Below are 27,090 nucleotides of genomic sequence, written 5' to 3'. Positions count from 1 at the left end.
TATGACTATTCACTTTATTTTGATGGTCCATTTGAGTATTAGTAGAGTGCTTAATATCTTTGATACTGCTCCTTCAACAGACATTCAACTGACAATTTCTTCATGCATTGTGATAATTGTAAAGAACTATCAAATTTGGGGACCACTAATGGAACTCTGAAGAACCTCATCTTCATCTTCCAGTCAAACTCCTTGCATATTTGACTGCTGATACTGATTTGAATACTGACATTTCCTCCTCTATTATAAAGTTCAACTCTAATCCCATTTCTTTTGATATAATAGAGATCGTCAGATTGGTCCTGCATTAAGTTTCTAGATAAATGGGCTACATGATTTTTAGTAGGCAGACTATTTCAATAATATCTCAAAAATAATTATCTATTTTGATGAAGATCTTTGAATTCTATAACTTTAACTTAATTTGATGTAATGCGTAATGTGGACCTTTTGTAAAGCTGCTTTGACATAATAATTATTGTTAAAGAGCCACACAAATAAACTTGAATTGAATATAAGGTAACTGCTTTATTTGAATTTTCCATTCGAGTATTAGTAGACTGTCTGCTTATATCTGTTGATACTGCTCCTTCAATAGACATTTACCTGACTATAAGAAACTTTGTACATGTCAACTTGCACTAACCGCAACCAACAGTCTACTTATAATCTAAGGAGAATTAATTTGGCTAGTAGAGCATGTAACTTAAATTCCACAAAACTGACCATCAAAATCAGTGTGAACGAATATAATCCGAAAGTAGCGAGAAATTAGTTTAACACCTCCATTGATTGCTAACCTAAGCTGTAATATGCCTCTCAATATTGTGTGAATAAATGTTTTTCATATAAACAATGTTTTTTTTCTCTATTGTAGCTTTTATGCTGATTTTTGGACCCCTTAACTTGCTATGCGTTATAGATACTGCTGTAAACTCAACCAAAAAGCTGAAGGTGAGTGAAACACCTGCTGTTTGTTTTGATCATTCCTCTTGAAGAATGTGCAGTCTGCCACAGCAAATTAAATACAGCTATGGAATCTGCGCTCACACCTACAGTGGATATTTTGGGCTGTCTTTTGTGCTGACGTTTCTTTTGTTTGTGATGGGAATTTAAGCTACAGCTAGAAAAGCTCTCATTCAGCCCTTACTTTATGTAGTCATCAGCGCATTTTATGCCCTGTCTGTAAGGCGAAACCATGTGTGCTTATTTTAAATAAAAGCTACTTTGACCACAAGCTCAATAGGTTACGTCATTGCATCTTTAGCCATGTGTCTGCTGTCTTTTATTTTCGACTTTGACCACCTTTCTCGGGTTTTAAATGTGGACCAGAGTGCTCTGGGACCACATGTGCTGTTCTTGGCTTTGGGCCTCTGTAGGATCAGCAGTTCACAAAAGGTTGAAGGAGTATTCCAGGATCAGTAGATTTGGCTGTTAATGCTGATTGCCACAAATAATGTTCCCAGCTTTCCAATTGTCCCATCCTTTTATAATATTTATATGTCTATTATTGTATCAACTGCACTGAGAGCATGTAAAGGAAGTAAAATGGAGCCAGTTTGTGAATGAGGAAAAAAATTCTGCAATCGTTTCAGTCACAAGGCTACTAAATACTTTACAAAAAAAACACTAATGCTGCGTCGAAATTGCATACTTGTACTATATATTGAAAGTATATATTTTTTGGTGAAGAAAAAGGGGTTTTGAGTCTGTAACCAAAAGATTATGCAAGCTTGGAGTTGGGACACACAGTATAGTCAAATTTGAAGGTCTTTTGAAAAAGCTTTTAAAGTTGATCTGAAACAAGAATATGGAACGTGGTTTGGTTCTATTCAGGTTGAAAAACCTAGGACTAGTTCGTAAAAGTAAAAGGTTTTGGATAAATCTCAGTGTATTGAAAAAACTATGTGTTGCAGAGGAAAATCTTAGTGACTCTCCACTGTGTTTTGGGCTTACCCAAGGATTCCATATATGTAAAGTTTTTGAGGTCTACACAAACGATCTACAAACGGTGGCCAAAAATGTCTGACAATGTTCGTTTTTTGATGCCATGGAGCCACCATGTGCCGATTTGGCTGATTTTTTGGCAGGGGATGTAGTGTACCAGAGTACAACCATCTGACCAAGTTCAGCTCTCTAGGCTTTACGGTTTTGGTTCTGACCGATACAAAGATTCAACAACAAAAAAATAAAATAAAAATCTTACCATAGGGATTCAGCACTTTGGACTTGAACCCACTAATTAAATATATTTCTAGGACCACTTTCATGAAAGATTTTGATCCTCTTCAACGTTGACAACTGTTTCCTAATTAACTGACCTGCTGTGTTGCTTATTACATGCCCTGTCAATCATCTTGTCACATCCACATTTCTGATAAAATATTTCATATTTAGTCTGGATAATAGTGGTTAATCTGTCATTTGCTGTTCAGTAATTATGTATTCAGAATTTAATTCCAAACACATCTTTATCAAAGTTCACAGTGTTGTGTTGCTGGTAAAATACAATGTGGTGAAAGTGAATAATTTTCAATTAGGTAGATTAGTTAAGTCATTCAAACACTATCATTACCAAGTATCTCCCTTGAATGTTTGAGTTTAAGTTTTAATCATGTTTGTAGTTCTAATCAAATTCATGTCCAACGCGCAATGCTTTGTGACCAATATTAGCCGGTAGCGTAGCACTGTTCTGCACTTTAGAATTTCTGCCTGAAATAGTAGACCATCTGGGTCACTTTGAAATGCATATCAACATATTGTGATTTGGGACTTGGGCTGCACAACTTATTGTTTCAGCATCGCTATTGCAAACGTGATCTTCGCAATTGTCACATTGCAGGATCTGCAATCTTGAGTATTATAATTGAAACTTGCATGTGTTTTAAAGGCCTGTGACTGTATGAGGATTTTAAAAGCATTCAGGCATACACAATTTTACTATTAATAAGGATTGAAATGATAAAATATTTTTTTAATTATTCAATAACAATACCTAAATACTGTTAGACTTAGAAAAATGACAACATGAGTTTCAGTTGTAGCTTTTATTATTATATTTATCTATGCTTTAAATTGGTTTATTGGATATTATGCAGACGCACTTCCATACAGAACCATCCCAATCAATCTAAAATTATAAACTCTTTCCAAATAGAGATATTCAAGTCATCTGGTGAAATTGAATTCATATCGCAAAATAAATAGCAGAATAACAAAATATCACAATGTTAGATTTTTTTCAATATCTTGAGCAACTCTATTTGGGACATATTAATTATATTTTAAATGCCATTTAGGATGGATCGTATGCAAGGTTTGGGTGCAGAATAAGCTTTTCTATTTGAAACTTGTTTCTTTGCTGCTACTTTACAAACCTCAAAATAATTCCTCACAAGTGCAAATAATAGACCGATATCTTTATAATGCATTTCTGATTTTTAAATCTTAAAATTGTCCCGTTCACTTAATTTTAAATTCTTTACCCCTAATCTCAGTATTTTTTGTCGTCTTTGAAGTAAAGGAGAGATTAGTTGGAGAAACATTTTTTGCGGTAATAAACGTTATGTTGGTTGTGCTTCAATTCAAACCTTGCTCTTAAAGTCAAAGGGATAGTTTGCTTGGATTTGAAGCCAAGGGTATTAATTTAGTGTTTTCTGTTATGTTCTTCCCATTTTGATGTTCAAAGTGCCAGTAGCTTTTGACTTGGGATTATCAATCAGACAAGGGCTACGGTAAGTTAGGTTCTGGGCAAATGCTTCATTTTTGGGTGAATTATTTAACTTTAAGTCCTAATCCAGTTGTTTGGTAAGTAGGCCTGTCCACGATAAGGAATTTTTTTTTTTTGTGCGCATTTTAAGTGATATTGTCATTTTGAGATCATTTTATGCACTGATTTATATAATAATTATATAACAGCATAAAAATGCAAATAGCCATAAACAACTTTAAAATACTTGGCATTCTTAAGGTAATTTACACTCTCTATAATTTGATGTTAAAAAGGTAACTGTCATTTTATTACAATATCAAATGTCATAATAGGTAAATGTCTAATTATAAACTTTGACACCAGTGAGGTAGAAACATGAATTGTAAAATGGCTTTAATGTATTTGTGAGTAAATTGTGGTAAATATATATTACAAAGGCAAAAATGATTGAGGTCATCTCTAAGTATTGCAGGATAAGTTGATATATTATTATTGTGACAGGCCAATTGGTAAGTAGTCATTTGGTAGTTTCTTTTATCCAAATGCTCTTTAGGGACAGTCCTCTAAGTGTAACCTAAGGTTAAGTTCATTGCACATAGAGCATCTTGGTCACTTTGGGTACTAAACTATTCACCTTCATGGTTCAAATTTATAGTTAACCAAACGAAGACTGAAGTTACACTACAACTTTCTCTTTTCCCACCATTGTCATAACACAAGATAGCCAGTACAAATCTGCTGAAATACACTTGACTCTGGATGCTTCTGAGAAAGCGATGTTATGTCAAAGTTCTTGATCTTTTAGGCTCTGAATCCTTAACTCTATCAGATGGAAACAAATGTTGGATTAGATGTGATCTTTTTTCCTTCCATCCACGCAGATTTTAGCAGGAGCTCTGGCATTGGCTTGGCATGTGGTTCATGCTGGTCCTAAGGATTTATGGAGGATTAGATGTCTGAATTGGCTCTGCGTGTATCAGTGTGATGGGGATGGTCATTGGCTCCATCCCAATCCAGCAGCTTTGAGATTTTTCCAATTGATTGCTAATATGGACCGCGATAAGAGCTAATAATTTGTGTTTCCATGCCCTCAGAGATTAAACAAACTGCATTCCCAAAATCCTAGTGAGCTTCCTTCATCACTACTTGATAATCAGCGCCCTTATATGGAAGTCTTTGCACTCAAATTGTACATCATAACAAGTGACAGATTTGTATTGGCAAAGCATTAAGGGATTACTTGTCCCTAATAAGGATATCTTCTACATTTATTAATAATTGCTCTATATGTGCTTTTAAGTCCTCTTGATATTTCCCCATAGACAGGGACTAACTAGGTTTGGATTGGCATTATAATGTTATCCAGGACTTTAAAAGCAAGTATAGTCGAGGTTTGAGCATTAAACAATGAACTAGACTCCAAATTTAGCTTTTGATTAACCTAAAATTAATTGGTCAACAGAAAGGGACCAGTCCAAAGCATGCAAGGAGGTTGTTAGTGTCCAGTAGTGATTCAATTCTGTTTGAGGTTTCCATTTTCTGAACCCACCAACAGGGATCATAAATCATTATGTTCTGTGTTTTGTTCTGTTTCTAAAGCTGGCGAGGTGTAGTTCTCTCATGTGTTCATGTTTGGATATATTAAGGTAAACTCCTGTAGTAAAAAACGCATGGGTGTGTTTCCCTCCGAACCACTATCCACTACATCCCACACCATCCAACCACATGCGAATGTCCCCGGCCTGTTTTGTACTTTACAAGTTGTTGCTTATAGAGATGACTTGTTTTTTTTTTTTTCTAACCTCACGGTTTTGGCCTGCATGATGGTTGTAGGCTTAAGGGGGAACCAAACTGCAAGAAAGGAAGCTTGGGTAGTGTCTGTTCTAGTATTATTTGGTGATTAATCAGATCAGCTTTCTAGCATTGCTGGGTTATGCAATCTCAAGATGGTGTTTTTAAAACAAAGAATCTTGAGATTTTTTATTTTTTATGAGTTCAAGTTGTTAGTGTAAGAGCAATTTCCTCCCCGCATAACTGCCTCTTGCATGTAGATGTTGCTATTTTATATGAACGTTAAGCTTGTTCTCCCCATCATTTGTCCGGAAGGTAAAAATGGTTTAAATCCTGTTAGTTTCACAGTGAGAACAGATAATCTGTTAATGGCTAGAGAAAGGATAAGATCTTCACATTCCAAAATAGTTTATGCTTTATCTTTAGTGTTAAAAAGATTTGGGTTCAACTCCCAATCTTTTTTAAACTTTTTTTTTGTATAATAAATAGTGGTTTCACATGTCAATTTAGAGGGAACAAATTAATGGTTCAACTCAGTTGCTACTACTGAAAAAAGATGGCCTTTAGATTTTTCACTTTCTAAATCACTTGACATTCAGTATATATTTTTTTAAATAGATTTGCTTTTGAGAATAAGGGTTCCTAGTTTCCGGAGACTTTTTAAGAATTGATGATTTTTAGATCTTAATGCTAAAATCTAATTACACCATACAGGGGAGCGCACACCAGATGTGCCGCTCGGCCAAGCGACAAGGTGCACACGGACAGCTCATTCCAATGTTATTTAATCTAAAACTATTCAGATGGCAAACTGAGGCGTGGCAGAAATATGAACTATTGTCCCGAGTCGTAGCTGTGGGCGCCGCGGACTGTTGCAGACTTGTGGCACCGCTGGCGTACCCTGATAGGAATATGTTTAGAATTCTAAAAAAGCATGTTGCTGCGTGGCGTGATGCGTTGCTGAGCTGCGCATCCGATGTGCGACCCCCTTAAGATGGTGTTTCTCAACCACGTCCTGGAGGACCACCAGCACTTGGCATGTTTTGGATGTTTCTTTTGTCCTGTCACACTTATTACAAGGCTGTTTTGTCAATTCCAAGAATGATGAGAAACGGACTTGCATTCTTGTGGAAACAGGTCTTGCCAAGTTACCTCAGTAGAACTAACTCGGGAGACCGCGAGAACAGTGAATGCGTCATGTGAGAAATGAGATGCTGTGTTCTTCCTGATGGTCGCATGACCGTCATGCATTTTTAAAGAAATTACTTAAACATTGCAGCATTCATACAACGATTTATTGGTTTTTTACGCTTTTCTATATATATAGTATATATATATACACTATGCATAAAGATATTATAATTGAACTTTGCACAACACAAATAAAACTTATTTTATTAAGAATTTCCAGCAAATAAACACCCTAGCCCTGGTTTATTCTTCTGCGTCGAGTGATCGGCATGACCCATGCGCATGCCTTGCGCGTGCATTTAAACTTCTATATAAATACGCGATGTAATGTTGTACTGCAATAACACTTCCCAATAACTAGCTAGCAGTAGGTTTTAATGTTCCTCTGTGTCGAGTTTCCTTTGCTGGTGTTTTGTTTTTTCTGAACGCTACCTTAATGTACAAGTGGCTAAACTCGCTCATTCAAAGGCGGGAAAGGGCAGATATGCAACAACTTTAATCATAAGGTAAACGCAAACAACAGTTTCCATCTGGAGCTCCTTTATGGGACTCGAAACTTGTAACACTCAATCAGACAGGTTCGCACGGCTCTCGGTCCTGCCCACACTCGTCAGTGCTACCAAGCGACTAATCACAGAGCTTGCGCTACGCATTGTTACGACGTGTAGTTAAATTTTTTGAGAGGTGCAAATCAGTGTTGGCTGTGCGAAGGCTGCGCCAGAGATTATGCGTGCGCTTGACGAGAAGTATAAACCAGCCTTTAATGTCCTTGTGCCTTTAAAAAAGATTTTCATGGTATGTTTACTTTCACCGTCTCATTTAGGGTAACTTCTGAGACAAAGAAGTTATATCTCTGAACTTTAATTATAAATCTGTATTAAATTCTGCACTTCCCATCTCCTTTATTCAGGCCGCAATGACTTCTGGGATTTCTCGAGTGAGTTGTGCACTCAATTCTGCATACACGCATCCTCTATCAAGAACACGTCCGGGAACTTTCACATGTCCTCCGTTCTTGCGGTCTTGAGTTTGGATCTGAACTTTGGTTGATGATGATGTTAAATGAGGACGCAAGAATGCTGAAGAGTGCATATTGAGAAACAGTCCAAGTCTTTCAGTCTCTGTTGATGATCTGAATCAGGTGTATTTGGTTATGGAGACATGGAAAATGTGCAGAGCTGGTGGTCCTACAGGAACATGGTTTAGAAACACTGCTGTAAGAGATTGACCACTAAATCTTCACTTTTTCAAAACTCTGACATTGAATTTTAGTTTATTTGGGCGGTGTGTTCTGCCGTGTTTCTGAGACTTCGCTTTCCAAATTAGTTGACGTTCAATGTAATATTGGTTATCTTTTTTACTTTTATGGTAGCAAATACTTTCTTCTGAAATTGAATGGGCAATAGGGCAAAATGTAATTTATTTAAAAACAATTTAGGAGAGACTGTCCTGAGTTCAATCTATTCCTACGTTCCTTTAAACTCTTAAGCTTCGAGAGCTTTGGAAAATTCCTCGCCTCAGTTTTGCCTTCGGTATGTAGGTCTTTTTCTTTGGGGGCGATTGTAGTGGACAAGTTTGAATCCTCATTTGTTATGCCGGCAGCTTGATTTCACCATTATTCCACCCCAGCCAAATCTTTTGCTCCACGTCATGTGGAGCAACAGGAACAGATGCTTTTGAGGGCTTTTCAGTTCAGCTCAGATCCAGATTATTATGAGGCTTTGGCGTGTGTCTGCGCATGAGTTTGCCTTGTAGTCGTCGCTCTTGCGCGCACATTTCTGCTCACCTGCAGCCGCTGAAACATCTGTCTCCAAATCCCCTTTTAAGGCATTCAGTTGAGTTTTCCAGAGAGCACCTCAAGCTATTTTTATGTTATGGTATTTTTAAGTGTGGTGTAATCGGTTGATACTGATGTGATTCTCTTAATCTGTTTACAAAACATCTAACCAGTCATATTAAACAGTAAATTGGTTTGAAGTGAGTTTTGTATTAACCAATATTTACATTTTTAATTGAACCAAATCAACACATTTAACAATTGATGCAGTTTGGTATTCTTTTATTTCAAATGATTTAACAAAAAGCTTGATGCAGGTTTTGATTTCGGTCAAATGGCATTTTAAAGAACTGACTGTAAATTGAATACGAGTTTCTATGACATGATACTCTAGTGAAGGCCATGTTGTATTGGTTATTTTGTTTACATTGTCAGTCAACCATTATGTTTTACAATTTTCACATGACAAATTTACAATTTACATAAAAAAAAAAGATTTTTATTTGTAAATTTAACAATTGCCTATTTGCTTTAAATGGCTTGCATCATTAAAGCAGTTTAGGGTCACAACATTTGCATTCATATTTTATAAAATTACACATTTTATTTGAGTAATAAGGGTGCGTTGACACCAGATGTGGGTGAAGCGTCAAGCACGAGGGATTAACATGTTAAGTCAATGCAAAGATGCGAATGGAGATCCTGCGACGTGATTCCCGCGAGTTAAGCGTTTGACGTGATTAACATGCGAATCACTCGAGTTGGAAAATCTCAACTTTATCAGCCATTCACGCTGCGTTAACCAATCAGGAGCTTACTTTTGTATGGGCAGGGTTATGACGTAGTGTCATATGTTAGTAACAATAGCTCTGTTTTTTTTTTTTTTACTCTATACTGATTTAAGAGCCAATCACACAGCAGAAATGTGCAACAATGGGAATCTAAAAGTGCGTTTGTATTAGAGATGCCCCGAATTTTCGGTCACCGAAAATTAATCAGCCGAAAATGTCATGCCATTTAATGGACCATCTAATTTTTGTGGCTTCAGTCGTTTTTGGGGTACTCCTTTTTTAAATCTGGAAGCGTTAACAACTAGTATCGAAATGTTTATTATTATCGTTCAATATGGAAAACAATTATCGAGATTCGCCATATCCATATCGCCCAGCCCTGCCCATGATGCGAATCCGCGTCTATTGTGAAGTGAATTTTGACGCCCGAATAAAGCGAGTCTATTTACTGGCGGTTATTCGCACATGCCGGTGTCTGGTGTGAACACAAATTTCTTCAAATGACTGATTGTTTCTTTAAAATGCTATTTAATGATTAATGCAATTTTGTGATGATTCTGTTTATGCAAGTTTGATTTTTGTTTCAATAAATGTGCTTTGAATTAATTTAATTCTACACTAAAAGAATGTGTAATTTGCCAGTTTACTGTTGTGATTCATGTGTTTTTTAATGTAGTTTACTTATACACTATATTGTTAGGCCTGTCACGATATCAATTCTTGTTATACAATATATTGGACCACAATTTATTGCAACTACCAATATTATTGTTTTAAAATCAGTTTATTGCCACTCATTATATAATGCAAGTATGAACATAATAGCATCATAATGGAAGTACACTGTTTCAAAGAGAAGGTAATATTTTATTTTTAAGAATGTTTAATATATTTATAGCAATTTTGATATTTAGGCATTGAAATTAGAATGTGACAATACACATATCGTAAACAAATAAATAAATTAAACGTAAACAAAAACTGCAAGGTACCAAACTCTAGGAAAATAGTAACATGTTTAACAAAGTGAATTTAGAGCACAGATGTTAGGCAGCCACATAAAAATATACTATAGTAATTTATAAATTAAATACTACACTACAGTTTAACCATACTGACACCTTCAATAGAGATTAGATGAGATGAGAGGCCGTGCACTCAGCTAAAATGTTGCTGACATTGGTTTTTAAGTATAGGCGATTATATATTGCATCTCCAAAAACTATTGAGGTCATGTCCATGTGTTGTGCGATAAGCCAATATATTGATTATTGTGACAGACCTATATATTGTTTCAAATTACTCCAAATGTCAATAAAAATGACGTTATTAGACTTTATTAGACTAATTGCGTATATTAAGTGAAAAGAACACTAGAATCATAAGCTACTGGGAAGTTACAGAGAGTTGATTTCAAATTCTGCAACTTTAAGTGTTGTTGAATACATTTTATATTTGAAAAGCATTCTTCTGCTTTGCATGTAGTCTAATGCATTTGTTTTGTTTCTTTCAGTCGTTTACACTGACCAGAAAGAGGATTGTGCACTACACCAGCTTTGACCAGCGCAAAAGGGCTAATGCCGCAGTGCTGATCGGTGCTTATGCTGTGAGTATCCCTCTGTCCTCTATTAATTACTTTCGCCGGTCTCAAGGATTCACACCCAGGGCAGAATCTCTCACTGCTCTGCAAATGAGCCACTCAGCTGTATCCGTCCAAACCAACAGTCCTCCCACATCGCAGCGTCGACAGCAGAATTCATACAGAGTCTTGTCGGATGTTTGCCAGCGTCCTCATTCCAGCCTCCCCCTCAGAGAGCGACAGACTGCTGACTGACTGGAACATCCCCCGCGTTGTGGCGGCATAATAACTCCATCCTCGACTGGCTCGCGTGCCTGTTTGCCCTGTTCCCCTGCATTCATTCATGTAGCCCACCACGTACACAGCGGCCCTTGTAAAACACTGTGACTGCATGAGCTGATTGCGCCATTGGACATCTACACTCTCTTCCTGTTCTGGCGCTCTGTGTGGGCAGATTTATACCTCAGATGGCACTTGAAAAGCACAGGTGCCAACTATAATGTGGGTCAGTGTACTGTTCTGATAAGCCTTGTAAAACGTTTTTTTTTTTGCGGGGTCATACATTTATTTCAATATAGGCAATAAAAAAGATCTTAAATGACGGAAAACTATTTCGCCAAGTCAAATTTAAGATCTTTAAGACCTTTATGAATGGAATTTTCAATCCATGTCACAAATAAGTTGCAAAACGGGTGTCCACGGGTGTCCAAACTCGATCCTGGAGGGCCGGTGTCCTGCGTAGTTTAGCTCCGACTTCCTTCAACACACCTCCCTGGAAGTTTCTAGTATACTTGGAAAGATCTTGATTAGCTCGTTCAGGTGTGTTTAATTGGAGTTGGAACTAAAATATGCAGGACACCGGCCCTCCTGGACCAAGTTTGGACACCCCTGGTTTAGACTCTCTGTACGTAAACACTGATGTTAAAGCATTTAGTTTATGTAACCCCACCTGCGTTCTCTTTCAGTAGCTGTGCTCGAGACTACTAAAAGCCTTAAAGTCATAAGGCATCTTAGTCTTTATCACTGAGAAACCAGTGTTGACATGGATCACTTTGCTTTTAAGTGTTGTTCCGTTGAAAATTACAAGTAAATGCTACACAATGTGACATCATATCAGTATTTGTGGTCTCGGGCCTCGTTCACACTAATATGTTTTTAGTTTTAAAACACACAAGTTTTGCTACAGTTACACCATCAGTCCATACTATGCTGGAGGTTTCAAGCGCTGAAAACTGAGCTTTTTAAAAGGGCTTATGACATTTTAAAATGTTGCTGCTCCATGTTAGTGTGGATGAGGGAAAACGGAGATATTTAAAAATGGAGGCGGGGCTGCAGACATTCGCCCATCTGATTGTGGCTTTTTCTCAATATTAAGTAGCCTACACAGAGTTCAGTCTTGCTTCCTCTCCTTGTAAGCTCAGACTTTTCAAGTTTGAGATGGAAAACAAACTCCCCTCTCTTTTGCTGAATATCAATTTTAATAATCAATAATGACCATTATAGAAGTATTATAACGTAACGTACTATAAGTTTATGCAATATCGGAAATGAAAGCTAGCAATCAGTCAAATGTGCAGAATCAGTGTACGTGGTTACATTAATTAATATATTACTTCTCTCTGCGCTCAGCCAAAATGTGTTACCTGAGAGCAAGTATTAGATTCAAAAGACCAAAGTCGTGGAATATGTTGTTAGAAATAGACAACAAGATGAATTAAATATCACGTTTAACAAATATAGTGAGATTGGATCCAGTGGTAGGCTCTTGATGAACAGTCGGACATGCACAGCTCTCATCTGGGTAGATGTCTTCAAAGCACCTGCTGACTGCCTAGAGCTCAGACGCATGCCAGAGTGTGTGTGTGTGAGTGTGGTTACGTGATGTGCGTTTTTAATGGTATAGTGTGGATAGAGAGTTGTTCTGAAACACAAGTGTGGTCGGCACCAGTGGTGTAGTGGTTAGTGCGTTGACGCATGTACTCCGGTGCTCCCGGTGACCCAAGTTCGATTCCCGCCTCGAGGTTCTATGCCGATCATTCCCTTCTCTCTGCTCCCCACACTTTCCTGTCTATATTCTCTACTACCCTGTCGATTAAAGGTGAAAACCCCCCAAAAATAATTATTAAAAAAAAGAAACACAAGTGTGGACGCGGATTGTTTTCATTGTAAATGCCATTTTAAAACTTATTGGTGTAAACGGGGCCTCAGTTGTGCTTTTTACACTAAAAACAGATTTCATTATTGAAAATAATGGCAACCCCCGTAGTCCAAATGTTTTTTCTTACTACATATTTTACAAAGAGGCATTGTTTACATTTCATCAAGACATACATACATAATTTATACCTAGGTTTCTCTGTGTAAAAACAATGCAATTTATGATTTTTTTTTGGCATCAATTTACTTATTGTCTTTGTTGGAGATTTACCGCATTTGCATTTAACACCTGCTCCAACAGTACTTTACAATTGTTTTTTTTTCTGGTGTTGTAGTTTTTCTTTCACTAATCCAAATATAGATTGTGATCTAGGTTTTAAATTTAATTCCTAACAGTCTTAATGTCTTAAGTCTTAAACCTGCAAAAAAACACTAAACAGGGTCACGGCACCAATTCTTGGTCTCCAATATTTGATTAATCGTTTTATTTTTAAATCGCATGCACAGCATTTATTTAGTACATTTGTACTGACAAAGCAGCTCCTGTCTCTCTCGATGAGGTAAGCTCTGGGTGATCGGAACACTTCTGTCCTCATGAATATTGATGGTTTCTAAATGGCAACATGGAAAGGAAGTGGTATGAGAGATGCTTCTCCAGTTTCGTTCAAAGAAGCCATTGTTTACTCGTTTCTTCTTAATTCACAATCTGAAATACAAGAGAACTGAAAGGGCAGGTAGTGTTATACAAAATCAGCATGGGAACTTATGTTCCCTTGCTTTCCATTGGAAGAGGGCCATGATGAGTTATAATCTGCCTTTTGCATAATCTGACTTTGGACTGTTGTGATGCTGTGGCTGTGAGCCATCATAAATCCACTCTTTGGATTTGTTCCATGTCCATAGAAATATTTATTTTGTTATTTTTATTCAGCTCTGCCATCACAAGAATAACTTGCACTTTAAAAGTATATTAAAATAAAGTAAAATATAATAAATCCTGATAAATAATCCACAATAAATCTGTCCTAAATCCTAATTATCTTGCAAGTGCTTCTCAAAGTTGATGCACTTCCTTGAAATCCATCTACGAAGAATGGTAACGTTTACCCTTTCAGTCTAAATTTAGTCTGAACCCTGATCCTGGTCTTAATATAGTTGTCTTAAATGGAACTCATTTTAGCTACCTTCAAAAACCAAACCTCTTGAGACGTGAGGATTCTCTCCCATAAACTCAGTAATGTGGACCTCTCATACATGTGTATATATATATATATAGATTTAGATTTCTCTCGTATCCTACTGTAATCATCTCCAAAGTCCATAGAACCACCATTTTGTTTCACTTAGGCTTTGGTTTTGTCAGTCTTTGTGTGCGTTAAATGAGTTTATCTTCCTGCTCTTACAGTGAATCTACTGTAAGTAGGTTTTTATTGATCCAGCCTTGTGTGGGATGTTCTCCTCTGGCAAGCGCAGATGTTCGCTGCTGATCTGCCCTGCAGTAAACGACCTAGTTTTATCATTTGCAGGAGATTATTTGTGCTGGTTGAACAGCTGGGCCAAGATCTTCTATCGTTTCTCTGGGTCACACGGGACAGTAGGGCGCAACGCAAACAAACAAGCACTGACCCTTCTCACGGGACTGAACTTAATCTGCTGAACTCTTCAGCTAATTGTTCGGCTGGTGCATATTTCATGAGTTCCTGCACAAATGATAACGCTCTGAACAAATACAGCCTTCACAAACAATCACTTGACCTTTCCTAGTTCATCTTTTATGCTGTCAAGTCCTGGAGGTCTTAAAAGATTTGTCCGCCTCGGTGGTGAGGTCAGAAATTTTAATGTAAGTGGACCTGTCGAAGTAGTAGAGATGGTCAGTATCGATTAGTTAGTGAAGAATTTTGCCTGAATCTGTGCTGTCTGGCTATATTAATGAAATGCATATTTATATTAACAGTAGAGCCCACACATTTTTTGTCCACTTATACAAAAACACAAACAAGAAATCATAATGCATGTACAACAAACACTATGTAAGCATTTCTGAAAAAAACTAGAAAATTGTAATTCAAAAATAATGTTTAAGAAATTTCAAGTTTTCGAAATTCAAAACATTAAAAACAGGGCCTCAAAGCATTTTTTTCATATCCCATTTCAATAAACAGTGAATTTGAACCATTTTACGAGCTGTCGACAAATGGTGGAAAAATATGCACATGCCCAGTGAACGGGAGTAGTTGTTTATTATGCGTTTTACACTGTGTAGTGTGAATGGAGATTTTGCAAATTTTGCCAGGATGCCAGGGTTAAACTCCTACTCTATATCGAAGGACATCCTGGGATTTTTAACGACCACATACTTTGGTCAGGACCTTGGTGTAATGTCCCATCTAAAAGACGATGCTCACGGAGCTGTATAGAGTCCCCATCAATATACTGGGGCATTAGGACCCACACAGACCACAGGTTGAGCATCCCCTGCTGGTCTCACTAACACCACTTCTGGCAGCAACCTAGTTTTCCCATGTGGTCTCCCATTCAGGTACTGACCGGCACAGCCCTGCTTACCTTCAGTGGGCGACCATGTGAGAGATGCAGAGAGCTAGCTGCTGGCTAATTATTTGACCTTTTTTTTTTTTTTTATTAATTAATATTTTATTTATTTTATTTTAATTAATTCCCAGGTTCTATTGGTTACAATTGCCAAATTTTGTGAGCGCTCCCACTTGGCCCCACCCTGATCCAATTTTGACCATTTTTTTTATTGAACGTGTACATGCGCATCATTAAAGAGAGTGACCTATTCAGGACAGGAGATGAAGAATGGGCAATATTTACATGACTTGAGAATCAATTCTGGTATTTCACAAATGCTTATTGTTTCGTTAAATTAATACACTTCTTTTTTACATTTGTTTTGGTTGTGTATTAAAGATTGGGTAATCAAATCCAATTATCACGATTGCATGGAAAAGATTGAGTATACCAATCTTCAAAAGTTCTTAATTTGTCTTCTATAGACAAAACAGCAATGCAAATTTAAAACATCATTATTTGTGACACTTATAATTATTGTTTGTTTTGCGCTCTATTTGCATGTGGCTTTTTCTCCTACATACGTTTCTTTTCCATGTTGGCACTGCACTGCTGAAATGTTCACTGAGTGAGCAGAGATCTTATTATAGAGCTCTTTCTATTGGTAAAGTCAAGAGGGATTGACGTGGATGACTGCTAAAACTCGTCGCTTCAGCAACTCTCTCTGTGTGTGACTGCCGCACTGTGCCGTGACAAGTCGTCCCAACTTGAGAAAGGGCCCCATTGTGCTGAGCCACGGCATCTCATCTGAGTGACACATTCTGGCCGGACATCACTTTCCCGAAAGTGCATTTGTGCATGGGATAAAGAGCAACACTAACAGGCATAGGAAAAAGGTTTGAATGGACCAGTTGGGAAGTAGTGATGTCCGATTTGTGTACTAATTGTACTGGAAGTTGAATTGTGAATGACTCTCATTTTGCTCAAGCTTACAGTATTAGACCATGCCATTTTTTTGGACTTGGAATGATTGAATATGGCAAAAGTGTATAACATGTGTAAGGGACAAAAAAGTACAGAAATATTAAGTCGGCCTTTTATTTTTCTATTAGCCAGTGGATTTAGATTTAGTCAGTGGGAATGTGTGTTTGAATGAGAGGCCGTTTCTCAATATGCGTTCTTGTTTGTACTTGTGTCCTCGTGAAATTCATCAACCATCGTCGAAGTACTGTTCCAATTCTAAGTTCACATCTTGTCAAGTACAGATAAAATTCCCGAATGTGTATTTGCTCCTCCCCTTTTGTCACGGACGCATCGAGAGGTGACTTGTGCAAGATGTCCCTACTGCAGTCCACAGCTTGATGACAAAGGCGATTGTCAACTACGTAGCGGACCTTGTACTAAGGTAACGCCCATGCTAGTGTGACGGTTGGGTTTAGGGTAGCGGGAGGTGCAGGCAATCGTCAACTTGCACCGCCCACTAAGGTACCACCCATGCTACTGTGATGATTGGGTTTAGGGTAGGGGGAGGTGTAGGTGATCGTCAACTATGGAAGAGACCTTTTACCGTCAACTAAGGTAGCGCCCATGCTGCTGTGACGGTTGGGTTTAGGGTAGGGGGAGGTATAGATAATCATCAACTTGGATCGTCAACTTGTACCGCCCAATAAGGTAGTGCCCATATTACTGTGACGGTTGGGTTTAGGGTAGGGGGAGGTGTGGGTGATTGTCAACTACGTAGTGGACCTGGTCAGCTATGTCATCAAGCTGCAGCAAAGACTGTCTCAACTTGTGAAGCACAGGTATCCCAGAATGCATTGCAGCCCACCAGCGAAAGCTAATAGTTGAGGAGAAAACCTGCACAATTTTAAAAGTACTTTTTTGCTGTGTCACAAAATGAAGTTTAAAGAGTTTTTCAGGCGAGAATGTAGTTGTTCTGAAGTCGAATCAGCAGTTTATTCACCAAGAAAGCAGACTCTGACCCCCAGCCTTCTTCATACATACCTGTGTGTACTCTGCTGAAAATTCCTACTTTTGGCAGTTATGTCCTTGTTTCACTTGTAATTAACATATGTAAATTGTGCTGGAGCACTGATATTGTTCAATTTTTTTTCCCTTTGTCTCAGGTGATTTACCTGAAGAAAACACCAGAAGAAGCCTACAGAGCCCTGATCTCCGGCTCCAATGCCTCTTATCTTCCTTTCAGGTACGACTTATCCACATCATCTGCAGTGTTTGCAAAAGGATGCTAATATTGTCTCATTTCTTCCTCTCTTTTCGCCCCGTTGCATGCTGCCCTCTAATCTGATTTTGCATGAAATGTTGTCTCTTGTGGCTCACAGGGTTTTTAATGCGATTAAACTTTTTTTTTTGGCTAGATAAATAAACAGGGAAAGTGGAAAAACAGCATGGCCATGTTTTAGCCGACATCTATATCGTGATGCTCGTAATTGCAGCAGGGTTAGATTATCGTGCTCCTACCGCTCGACATCTCTGCCATTTGATTTGGGATTATAGAGTACAGCCGGGTCAGTGCACTCATGTAATCCCTTTTCTTGAGCTGAATTCTGGACTCTGTTCCAGACCTTTGCAAAAGGACAGGAAGATAAAACATTCAAGCTGATTGGCATACGTAAAGCTGAGTTGGCCTTGAGTGGGAGGAAAACCATCTGTGACAGGTTCTTGACTCAGTGCGATTGGTGTGTATAGTGGTCTAGTAATCTGCTCTGTCTGCTTCGTGAATGGGATTGTTTGAATGGGTCGACTTGTTGGCTAATAGTGTTGGCATTTTAAAATGAGAGTAATTCATTTGTATTCTTTTTATTGGCGGGTGTTACTACTGGGCTTGAATTGCTAGTCCTTTGTGGTAGTTTATTAGTAGTGCTGCCATACGCTATAATAAACAAATGGGTAGGATTGCCATGGGTGATGGGAGAAAATGCCAAAGTAGTGAAATCATTGCCTGGTAGTTTACATGCATGCTTTGGTGTAGCTAACAACATTTTCCACCCACTTGCCCCATTAGATGCCAGTCGTGCTTCCAAGACGCCCCCTGCTGTATTTCAAATGATGAATAATTCCCATGGAGATATTATTGTCATCAAAAGAACATTATCCTTTCTCCTTTAAAATGACTCTCTTGCACTGAAATCACACGCATACCAGACGAGTAATGTCATTACTTTGGTGCCATAAACTGTAGAATATTCAAATCATTGAGTCTGCATGAGGGAAAAAATAGGCTAGAAGACAGGGAGTGCTTTTTGTAGGCTATGCTTTTATTTTATAGTGTAATATAGTTTTGTTTTTAATGTACAAGTTTTCAATGACATCGCTGACCTGTATAGCCAAAAATAACTTAATGTTTTTGTTCTAAGTAAAATACGTGCAAGATTAAATAACTTACGATTCCTACTGGATATTGCAGCCTGTTTATCAACAGAATATGCAGTCAAACCTACATGGAAGTTGCACTACTCACTACTGTCCCAATGTGCTGACACTTTATTTATTTTAAATAATTTCATGGCACATGCGTGAAGTACAAAGCTTTAGTTTTCATAATAGATATTCAAAATTGCATAAAAATACAGCATTCGTTTGGTTGCATAGCCCTCGCAGTGACTGCCGTCAACGCTAATGCCCACCTCTCAAAAAAATGTAACTAAATGTCACAACGACACAGAGCGCAAGCTCTGTGATTAGACGGGTTGGTAGCGGTGACCAGCGTGGTCGGTGCTGAGAGCCACGTGCCTAATGGATCGATTGTAAACAGATGTTGTGTCCCATGGAGCTACAAATGGAGCCTTTTGTTTTGTGTTTACCTTATGATCAAAGTGTTTGCATGTCCGCCGGTTCCTGCCCCTAAATGAACGAGTTTTAGCTACTTGTACATTAAGGAAGCGTTCAGAAAAAACATAACACCCGCAAAAAAACTAGATCCAGAGGGACATAAACCTACTGCTGAATAGCGTTTCAGAAGTGTTATTGCAGAGCAGCACAAACAGCATGCAGAACTAAATGCATGACTATGCGCAAAGCAGGCGCTGTGGGTCACGGTGATCGCTCAACATATAAGTGTAAATCAGCCTTAAACCACTGTCTGTTGTCTATAACAAAATTATAGCTATAATTTGTTGTATTTTTATTCTATATTTAACTGTGTATTTACTATATACAACTTTTCTAGTATATAGATATATTTTACTATGTAGCTACTTATTTTTAATATTATGATAAAGCACTTTGACAAATAAAGTGGTATTTATGCTTATGATTTGTGATTTAAATGTATTTATTTTATTCATGTTTTAGTCAAACTGTATACTTTCACTGGTATTTTCACAGAATACTTAAACGTTGGTACCGTGACAGCCCTACCATAAAGTATTATTCATTATTAAGACGTTGGTATTCAAGGTTCGCCAATCCTTTTGGCTGTTTGTCACCACCAGATGAGATTTGACCCCTCAGATCTGTTCTACCTATTTACTGACCCAGAAACACAAAGTCTGAAAGTTCACCCAGGTCGAGCACATTGCTGAAGATTGTTATGCGCGCATATATAACGAGCGACACAAAGAAAGATGGTGACCCATGGCCTCACTGAACAGAAACTCATTGTTGAAGTGGACTCTAGTTGGCTGATTTGGAGCCGTATACATTGGGTAGTGAAGAGGCCAGCATTTTTGAATCCGAGATCTTGAGTGGACTCCCAGGGCTATGAGATGATTGTTTATGAATTTATGAAGCAGGCCATGTGCATGTACTATCTGAGATGTGCAGTAAGTGCTTCCGGTATAGATTAGCTCTGGACTTCAAACTGTTGGGAACCATCATTCAGGACACGGCAGATTGACAGGAAACTGGAGATTGACACTGCAATTATTAGAGCTTTTCCCAGGAGGTCAGAATCACCCATTTGAGTTCTTCATAACACATTCATGTCCTCAAGGAAAAAATGTTTTGCTAATTGATTGTCTTGGTCTGTGACGCATTTAAACAAATAAAGGGGTTACTGGAGTTACCCATGGGATGATTATTGACCAACAGTTGTTGTTTTTTCACTCTGTGGGTATTACTTAATGTTTTTACACGTTGAGAGATTAACCTTTTATCTACTTTGTGAGTACTAAAAAAAAAAAAAAAGCTGACACATTGACTTTTAATATTATAAATATTCAAAAAAAGTTTAGTTAATAATACATTGTATGTGGTATTTCTCTAATATTTAATCTTGAAAAGTTAAAAAGCACCTTTTCATCACAAAACTGAGATTGACCTAGTTTATAAAACCTTAACTGCTTTAGGCTTTCCTTGGGCCTGTCTGAACTTGTAGTGACGCAGCCATTAATCTTGGCCATAACATCTTATCTTCACTGGCATCTAGACTAGTCATTGTCATGTTTTAATCCTGCAATTTGCATCTAATAATAAATCTTTAAACATGAACAGTACACACAGGATTTTGAGATCTGGCCAAGTAAAGTAAAATTACCAAGAAAGAAATCCGCTAGTGCCTAAAACCATTCATTGTGTATAATATTCTGTGGTATGTTTACTAGATGTGCTTCCTATGGCACTTCTTTCACATTGTTTGTTGTCCTGTCCATCTTGAAGGTTAATTGGGCCTTTGTTTCTCCACAAAGATGAGATTGTTAGCAGTGCCGTAGCTGCGCATGGGAAGAAAAGCGCTTTGTCAGTGCACCCCCCTACCACTTGGCTGCTGTAGCCTTGCCACTCATGGCGATAAACAGTGGTTATGTAATCCCTTGCAATTGGTTAATTCAGAACGCAAATAGTTGTGTTGTCTGTGAGAGGGAAGGGGGTCCTGATGGGAAACGATGAATGGACCATATGATTCAATAAAAAGGAACTCCGTCAAAAAAATGAAGAAAAAAATAATAGTTAATATACTAATATATATATATATTAGCTAAGTTCATCTAAAAGGATCTCTCCTCAGTCACTTGGGATTCCAACTTTATTAATGTATTTTTAGCTGCAAACCTGACCTTTGGTTGATCCATTCTGAATCACAATGACAAGACGGTAGCCCAACATCTAGGGCATTCTTTAAATGCACACTTTTGATCCATCTTGTGTAAGCAAAAGCTTGCTATCCTGCCAAAATCTTGCTTAGGCCACAAGTCTTTCTTGGAAAGAAACTCTCAAAACAAACAAAAGTTTCCACCCGAAGACGGAATGCACAACATGACCTGATATTGTGGTCTTGAAGCAATATATTTTTAGGATGACATTTGAAGTAACCTGAAAGTTGAGATTGTTTGAAGGCTGTGCAATCTCCATTCAAGTGAACTGATGTGGCTTTGTTACTTGGTGCACATTTGGAGACAGTACTGTAGTGACCCAGACAGAGAGCCTCAGGATTTGGTGGACAATTCCGACCTTGGCATTATGTAAAAATCTTTCTTTCCCTGTCTGCACAAATAATTGGCATTCTCAAGAGGAAATCTTTGGAGGGGATAAGCAAGTCCTACTCTGACCTGTATGGCAAGATATAGTTTGTTTTCTTTGAGTCCAGTTGACCTGAACCTGCTCACCAAGTATAGGCCAAACTAATCCAGATAAAGCATGATAGAGAAATAGTCTTTTGGGTCTCATTGAGGAACTCCACACCCTGTCCTGTACAAGCAAGGGTGGGTTTCTCTTCTGAGAGTTAAAGAGTTTCCTGTTTCTTTAAAGTTTCACTTGTGCATGTTTATGCCAAATGTAGTTTGCTTGCCTCATGTATTCCTTCCACATTTGATCACTGATTACCTCATCAAGACCTTACACACAATCGTGTCCTGTCTGTTTTCTCATCATGGCTAGGAGTGACTAACAAAGTCCAATCCAAATTCCTCCATTGAGGCTTCTGATTTGCTCTGTCACTTCAACTTGAAGTAAGCTTTGCTGTCCTGCCAAGAAGCTTTTAGACTTATTAAATCATATTTGCAGCATGAAGCTACCCGGCCTACTAAATCTCTGAGGAACTTTGACCCCGTATGATTACAGAAGCCACTGTCATAGCTGTAAATCTGTATCTACTAAAACAAATCATGCCTGTGGTAGTGATTGCATAACATTACTAATGTGCTGCTTGAGGTTTTGGCATCTGTACGCTTGTTCTGCTTTGCCTCCTCTAGAGTGCTCACCCAGGACACACCCTGTGCTTAGTAGCTCTGCTTATCCCTGCCTTTTGAATCCAGCCTAAGACTGTAAAAAGCAGATTTATATGTGAAAGCTGTGACCAGCCCTCTTTAATACCTTCTTTTTTTGACAAAAATAATTGCAGTAGATCCGTTCATCTGCCTCCTATGGGAACAGCTCTTGAACCTCTGTTATTGCATGTCTTCAGTGCAAGTCATATTGTGTAGTCTAGTGATTTTAATTTTGGGCTGATATAAAGGAGTTCCAGATGAATCCAATGTGCCCTTGTGCTAGGCACTTGACCTTTGTTACTTTTTTAGGATGTGGACTGTCCTCATAGTCCATTTCAGTTATTGCATTGTGGGCTACTTGCAATGCATTGGAAGCCTCTACCAAATAACCCATTAGCAAATTAAAAGTGGATGAAGATGGACCGTTTTAAATGAGGTTTTTCTATCTCCTGGCCTCCAGTCAGAGAGGTGAGACATTACATAATCCTCAGGATGTTAGTCCATAATTGCTACTGGTGAGCTGCGGTGTTTCTACAGCCAAATCGATTGGCTCAACATTCGTCTGTACTGTGGGAAGGAAGATGAATGAGCCTGTGGCTGGTGGGAAAGGCTCCAGCTGTTTCTTCTAAACAAATCTTGGCTCTTGCTGTCAGTACTGGGTACAGATAATTATGTGCACAGAAAATGTTCTTCTACAAAGCTCTATTGTAAATATGCCTTTGTATTGTCATTTTTTTCAAATATAGATTTAAGAGATTGCAGTGCTTCTGTTTGTCATTTTTTTTGTGGGTGCATGGGTGTCCAATTCTGCTCCCAAAGGGCCAACACCCTGCAGATTATAGCTCCAACCCTAATAAAGCACACAAAGCAGCTAATCAAGGTCTTGAGTCTTGGTAAAAACTTCCAGAACATGTATTTGAGTTCTAGTGGCCCATCAGGACATCAAGAACATCATTAACACACTTGACCTCAAGCAGGGCTAGGCAAGTTTGGTTTTGGAGTGTTTTTTTGGAACTCGTCTGCTTGTAGATTTCTAGTAACATATACCTTATACCTTCATTCACTATTGCTTACATTAGCACTGGAAAGGATGCTGTCTTACTGGATAATAAATCCCTCAGACAGATACGATTTTAAAGCACTTGCTCAGAGCCTGTGGTTTAGTTATTTGGCACTTAGCAAACTGTCTATTAGTAATGAAACAAAGTATTTTGATGGTGTATTTTGATTGTCTATTGTCAGTCATTTATAGAAACGTAACTAATAGTTTATTTCGAAACCTTAACTGATAGGATTCCGCTATGGATACCATCTTGTGGTGAAATGTAGAAATTCATATGATACACAAACTTTGACATGGGATTATGATTATTCCCTGGCTGTTGAGTGTTTATTCTTGTATTTCTTATGGCTGGTGGTCTGAGAGCTGACAAATTTCATTGTAGTATTATTATTATTATTATTATTATTATTATTATTATTATTATTACAGTGACAAAGTTTATCCTTTACGCAAGTTGTGCACTCGTTATTGTGGGATTGCATGAGTGCACTTGTCCACAATGGTTTTCGAACACCACTAGAAATAAACAAGTGTTCGTTCCTCCTCATGGAGACCCACTGTCTTGAATCTTTAGCTCCTACCTTAATGAAACAGTTCAACCAGCTAATCAAGGTTTTACTAGGAATGCTAGAAACTTCCACACAGGTGTGTTGAGGTAAGTTGGAGCTGACCTCTGCAGGACACTGGCTTTCCAAGACCAACTTTGGACACCTCTTTTTTTTAAACATTTATGGTAGCAGCCGCAAGTTGCAGGTTCAAAGCTTACTGTTTTTCCTTGAGAAATGAACTTAATTCTTAATTTATGGTGCCAAAATGTAAGAGTGCAACAGAGCTGCAATACCAACACAATCTCTTGGCAATTCGTAACTTTTTGATTGTCTAAATCATATAAATTCGTTGGATCTAACCTGTACAATTTAGTACGATTTGCTCATCACAATGACGGTTAGGGGCGGGGTTGGGTGCCACGCCTCTTTTTTAAAATTGTACATTTTTGTTCGACTGAACTTGTACAAATTAGCCACAAAACTGAAAAAACGTAAAATACTTAGGTTTTCTCGTGAGATCAGGCTGGCAATACAAGCACATTGAAGAAACCAACCTACTAAGGGCATACTTTCAAAGCCAGATTTAAAAATATTTTTGTCTTCAATCAGTAGACCAATACACAAGACCTCCATCTTCTGGAAGTTACAGGGTATGCATCTGTGAGTACGTGTTGTTTTGTTTGCTTCAGCGGAGCCTGATACTTTCCATTGAGGCACACTGGGATCCTAATGAAAGGATCCCAGCAGAACACTGACCCACTTTTTATGCAACCCAGTCTGCATCATAAACCACATGCATAATGCAAAACTCAATTAAAGCAGACACAAAGGGCCTGTTCTTTGACATGCGTTATGGTCGGTTTTGGTTCCTTTTCGTTTCTGAAGAGGCATTTCATTACAACTTTTCCTTGACCCACTGACATTATTGTAGGTACACAAACAACCCTGAGTTCGATTGACTTGCACATGTGCTCAAAATGGGCCATCTTGTCTATGAACTTGATTTCGCCTTGACCCTGGAGATGTAACCCATCGTGTTGTTGAAAGCCCACATGTACAGACATTTTTACTGTGAGAACACGGATGACAAAAGCTAACACCGTCTTTTCCGTCGCTTTACCTTCACTCCCACATCCAAACACAAAGGCCCTGACCCAGTTACTTGTATTCATGGGCAGGTAATGGTTTACTCCGGATGAAAGCATGCCACCTGAGAGCTGAATCAGTGTCTGTGTTCCTGCTTGTTTGCCCATAACATGACTTTATATTTGTGTTTTTCTTTTTTTTTGTTAATTGCATATTGTGTGAAAACACCCACATAATTTTAATGGTCCTTTTTTAATGTCTTTCAGGGATGCTTCATTTGGAAATTGCACATACAACCTGACGGTTCTCGACTGTTTGCAAGGCATTAGGAAGGTGAGATGTGCATTGTGATACGCATTACAAATGAAAAAAAAATGTGGTTTTGCATAGTGTGTGTGTGTGTGTGTGTGTGTGTGTGTGTGTGTGTATATATATGTATATACACTGGCGATCAAAATTAGAGAACAATTTATAAATAATTGAACAATTCTGAAATAATTTCATCTTCACTGCTCAACAGTTGGAGTTTTTGTCCCATCTATACCATGCTACCAGAACACCTTTTAACCAAAATAACTAAGGCATTTTAACAAAAACCATTATTTTGCAGAAAACACACTGATCAAAATTAGAGAACACTTTCAGATACCTCCCAGTTATTGGTCTTAATCTGGCACCTGGTTGTAATTTCCATGATTATCTGTCAACCCCTATTTAACTATCAGCCTAACTTTCAGTTTCACTGATTCTGCAATGTGGTGGGCCGTTCTAAAGTGACTGAAAACCTCCAGCAGCAGGTTTTCCATATGAAGGCCAAAGCGATGACCCTATCAGCAATAGCAAGACAGGTTGGTCATTCCAAATCTGTGATTTCAAGCATATAGAATCTTTACAACATCACAAACTCATTCAAGTCCCCCAAGAAGGTTGGTCGTCCACGGAAGACAAATACAAGAGAGGACAGGATACTGCGGAGGATCTCGATGGCCAATCGTTTCCACACTGCAGCTGGAATTGCTCTCCAGTTCAGCGCTAAACGGGGTAAAGATCGGTCTCGTCATGCAGTGTCTCGAAGTTTAAGAGCATTTGGACTCAAAGTCCACTCTGCAGTGACCAAACCTCTCATAAGCAGAAAGGATCAAAAGACTAGACTAAGCTTTGCTGAGGTGCATGTTGTGTGGACAGAGGACAGAGCACAACTGGTCCAAAGTTCAATTCAGTGATGAAAGCAAGCTTAATTTATTTGGGTTTGATGGGAAACATTATGTTCGGCGACAAAGACTGAACCCAAAGTGTGTAAAGAAGTTAGTGAAAAGTGGAGGAAGTGTCATGGTTTGGGGTATGTTTTCTGCAACAGGCGTTGAGCCTCTTATACAGCTAAGTGGCAAAGTGAATGCAAATGTTTATCAGAACCTTCTTCAACAACATATGGTTCCTTCCCTGCGTTCATCACCCTATCAGCCAGCAGTTTTCATGCAGGACAATGCTCCATGTCACACAGCAAAATGGGTAAAGCAGTTCCTTGAAACTGAAAACATTGAAATAATGACATGGCCTGCCCAGAGTCCTGAACTCAACCCAATAGAGAACCTCTGTCACCGAACTGTGGAGAAGACTGAAAGAAGAGTGGACCAAAATCACACCAGAGCAGTGTGAGGGACTAGTGCTGTTCTGTGGCTGTCCTGTGGCCGCAAATGTGC

General features: G+C 38.4%; 1 protein-coding gene across 1 annotated transcript in view; it reads left to right on the top strand.

The window, feature by feature from the left end:
* The window catches only part of cdc14ab (cell division cycle 14Ab), a 62,317-nt gene that overhangs the window by 2,024 nt on the left and 33,203 nt on the right, over positions 1-27,090 (top strand). Inside the window, 5 exon segments of the mRNA XM_056447703.1 lie at positions 878-947; positions 5,306-5,368; positions 10,776-10,868; positions 17,657-17,736; positions 25,657-25,723. Of these exon segments, the coding sequence (XP_056303678.1) occupies positions 878-947; positions 5,306-5,368; positions 10,776-10,868; positions 17,657-17,736; positions 25,657-25,723 (373 nt within the window).

Source organism: Danio aesculapii, chromosome 22, assembly GCF_903798145.1.
Source record: "Danio aesculapii chromosome 22, fDanAes4.1, whole genome shotgun sequence".
Classification (NCBI taxonomy): Eukaryota; Metazoa; Chordata; class Actinopteri; order Cypriniformes; family Danionidae; genus Danio; species Danio aesculapii.
Note: the sequence above shows the minus strand (reverse complement) of the source record. Positions and strands in the feature narration are given on the sequence as shown.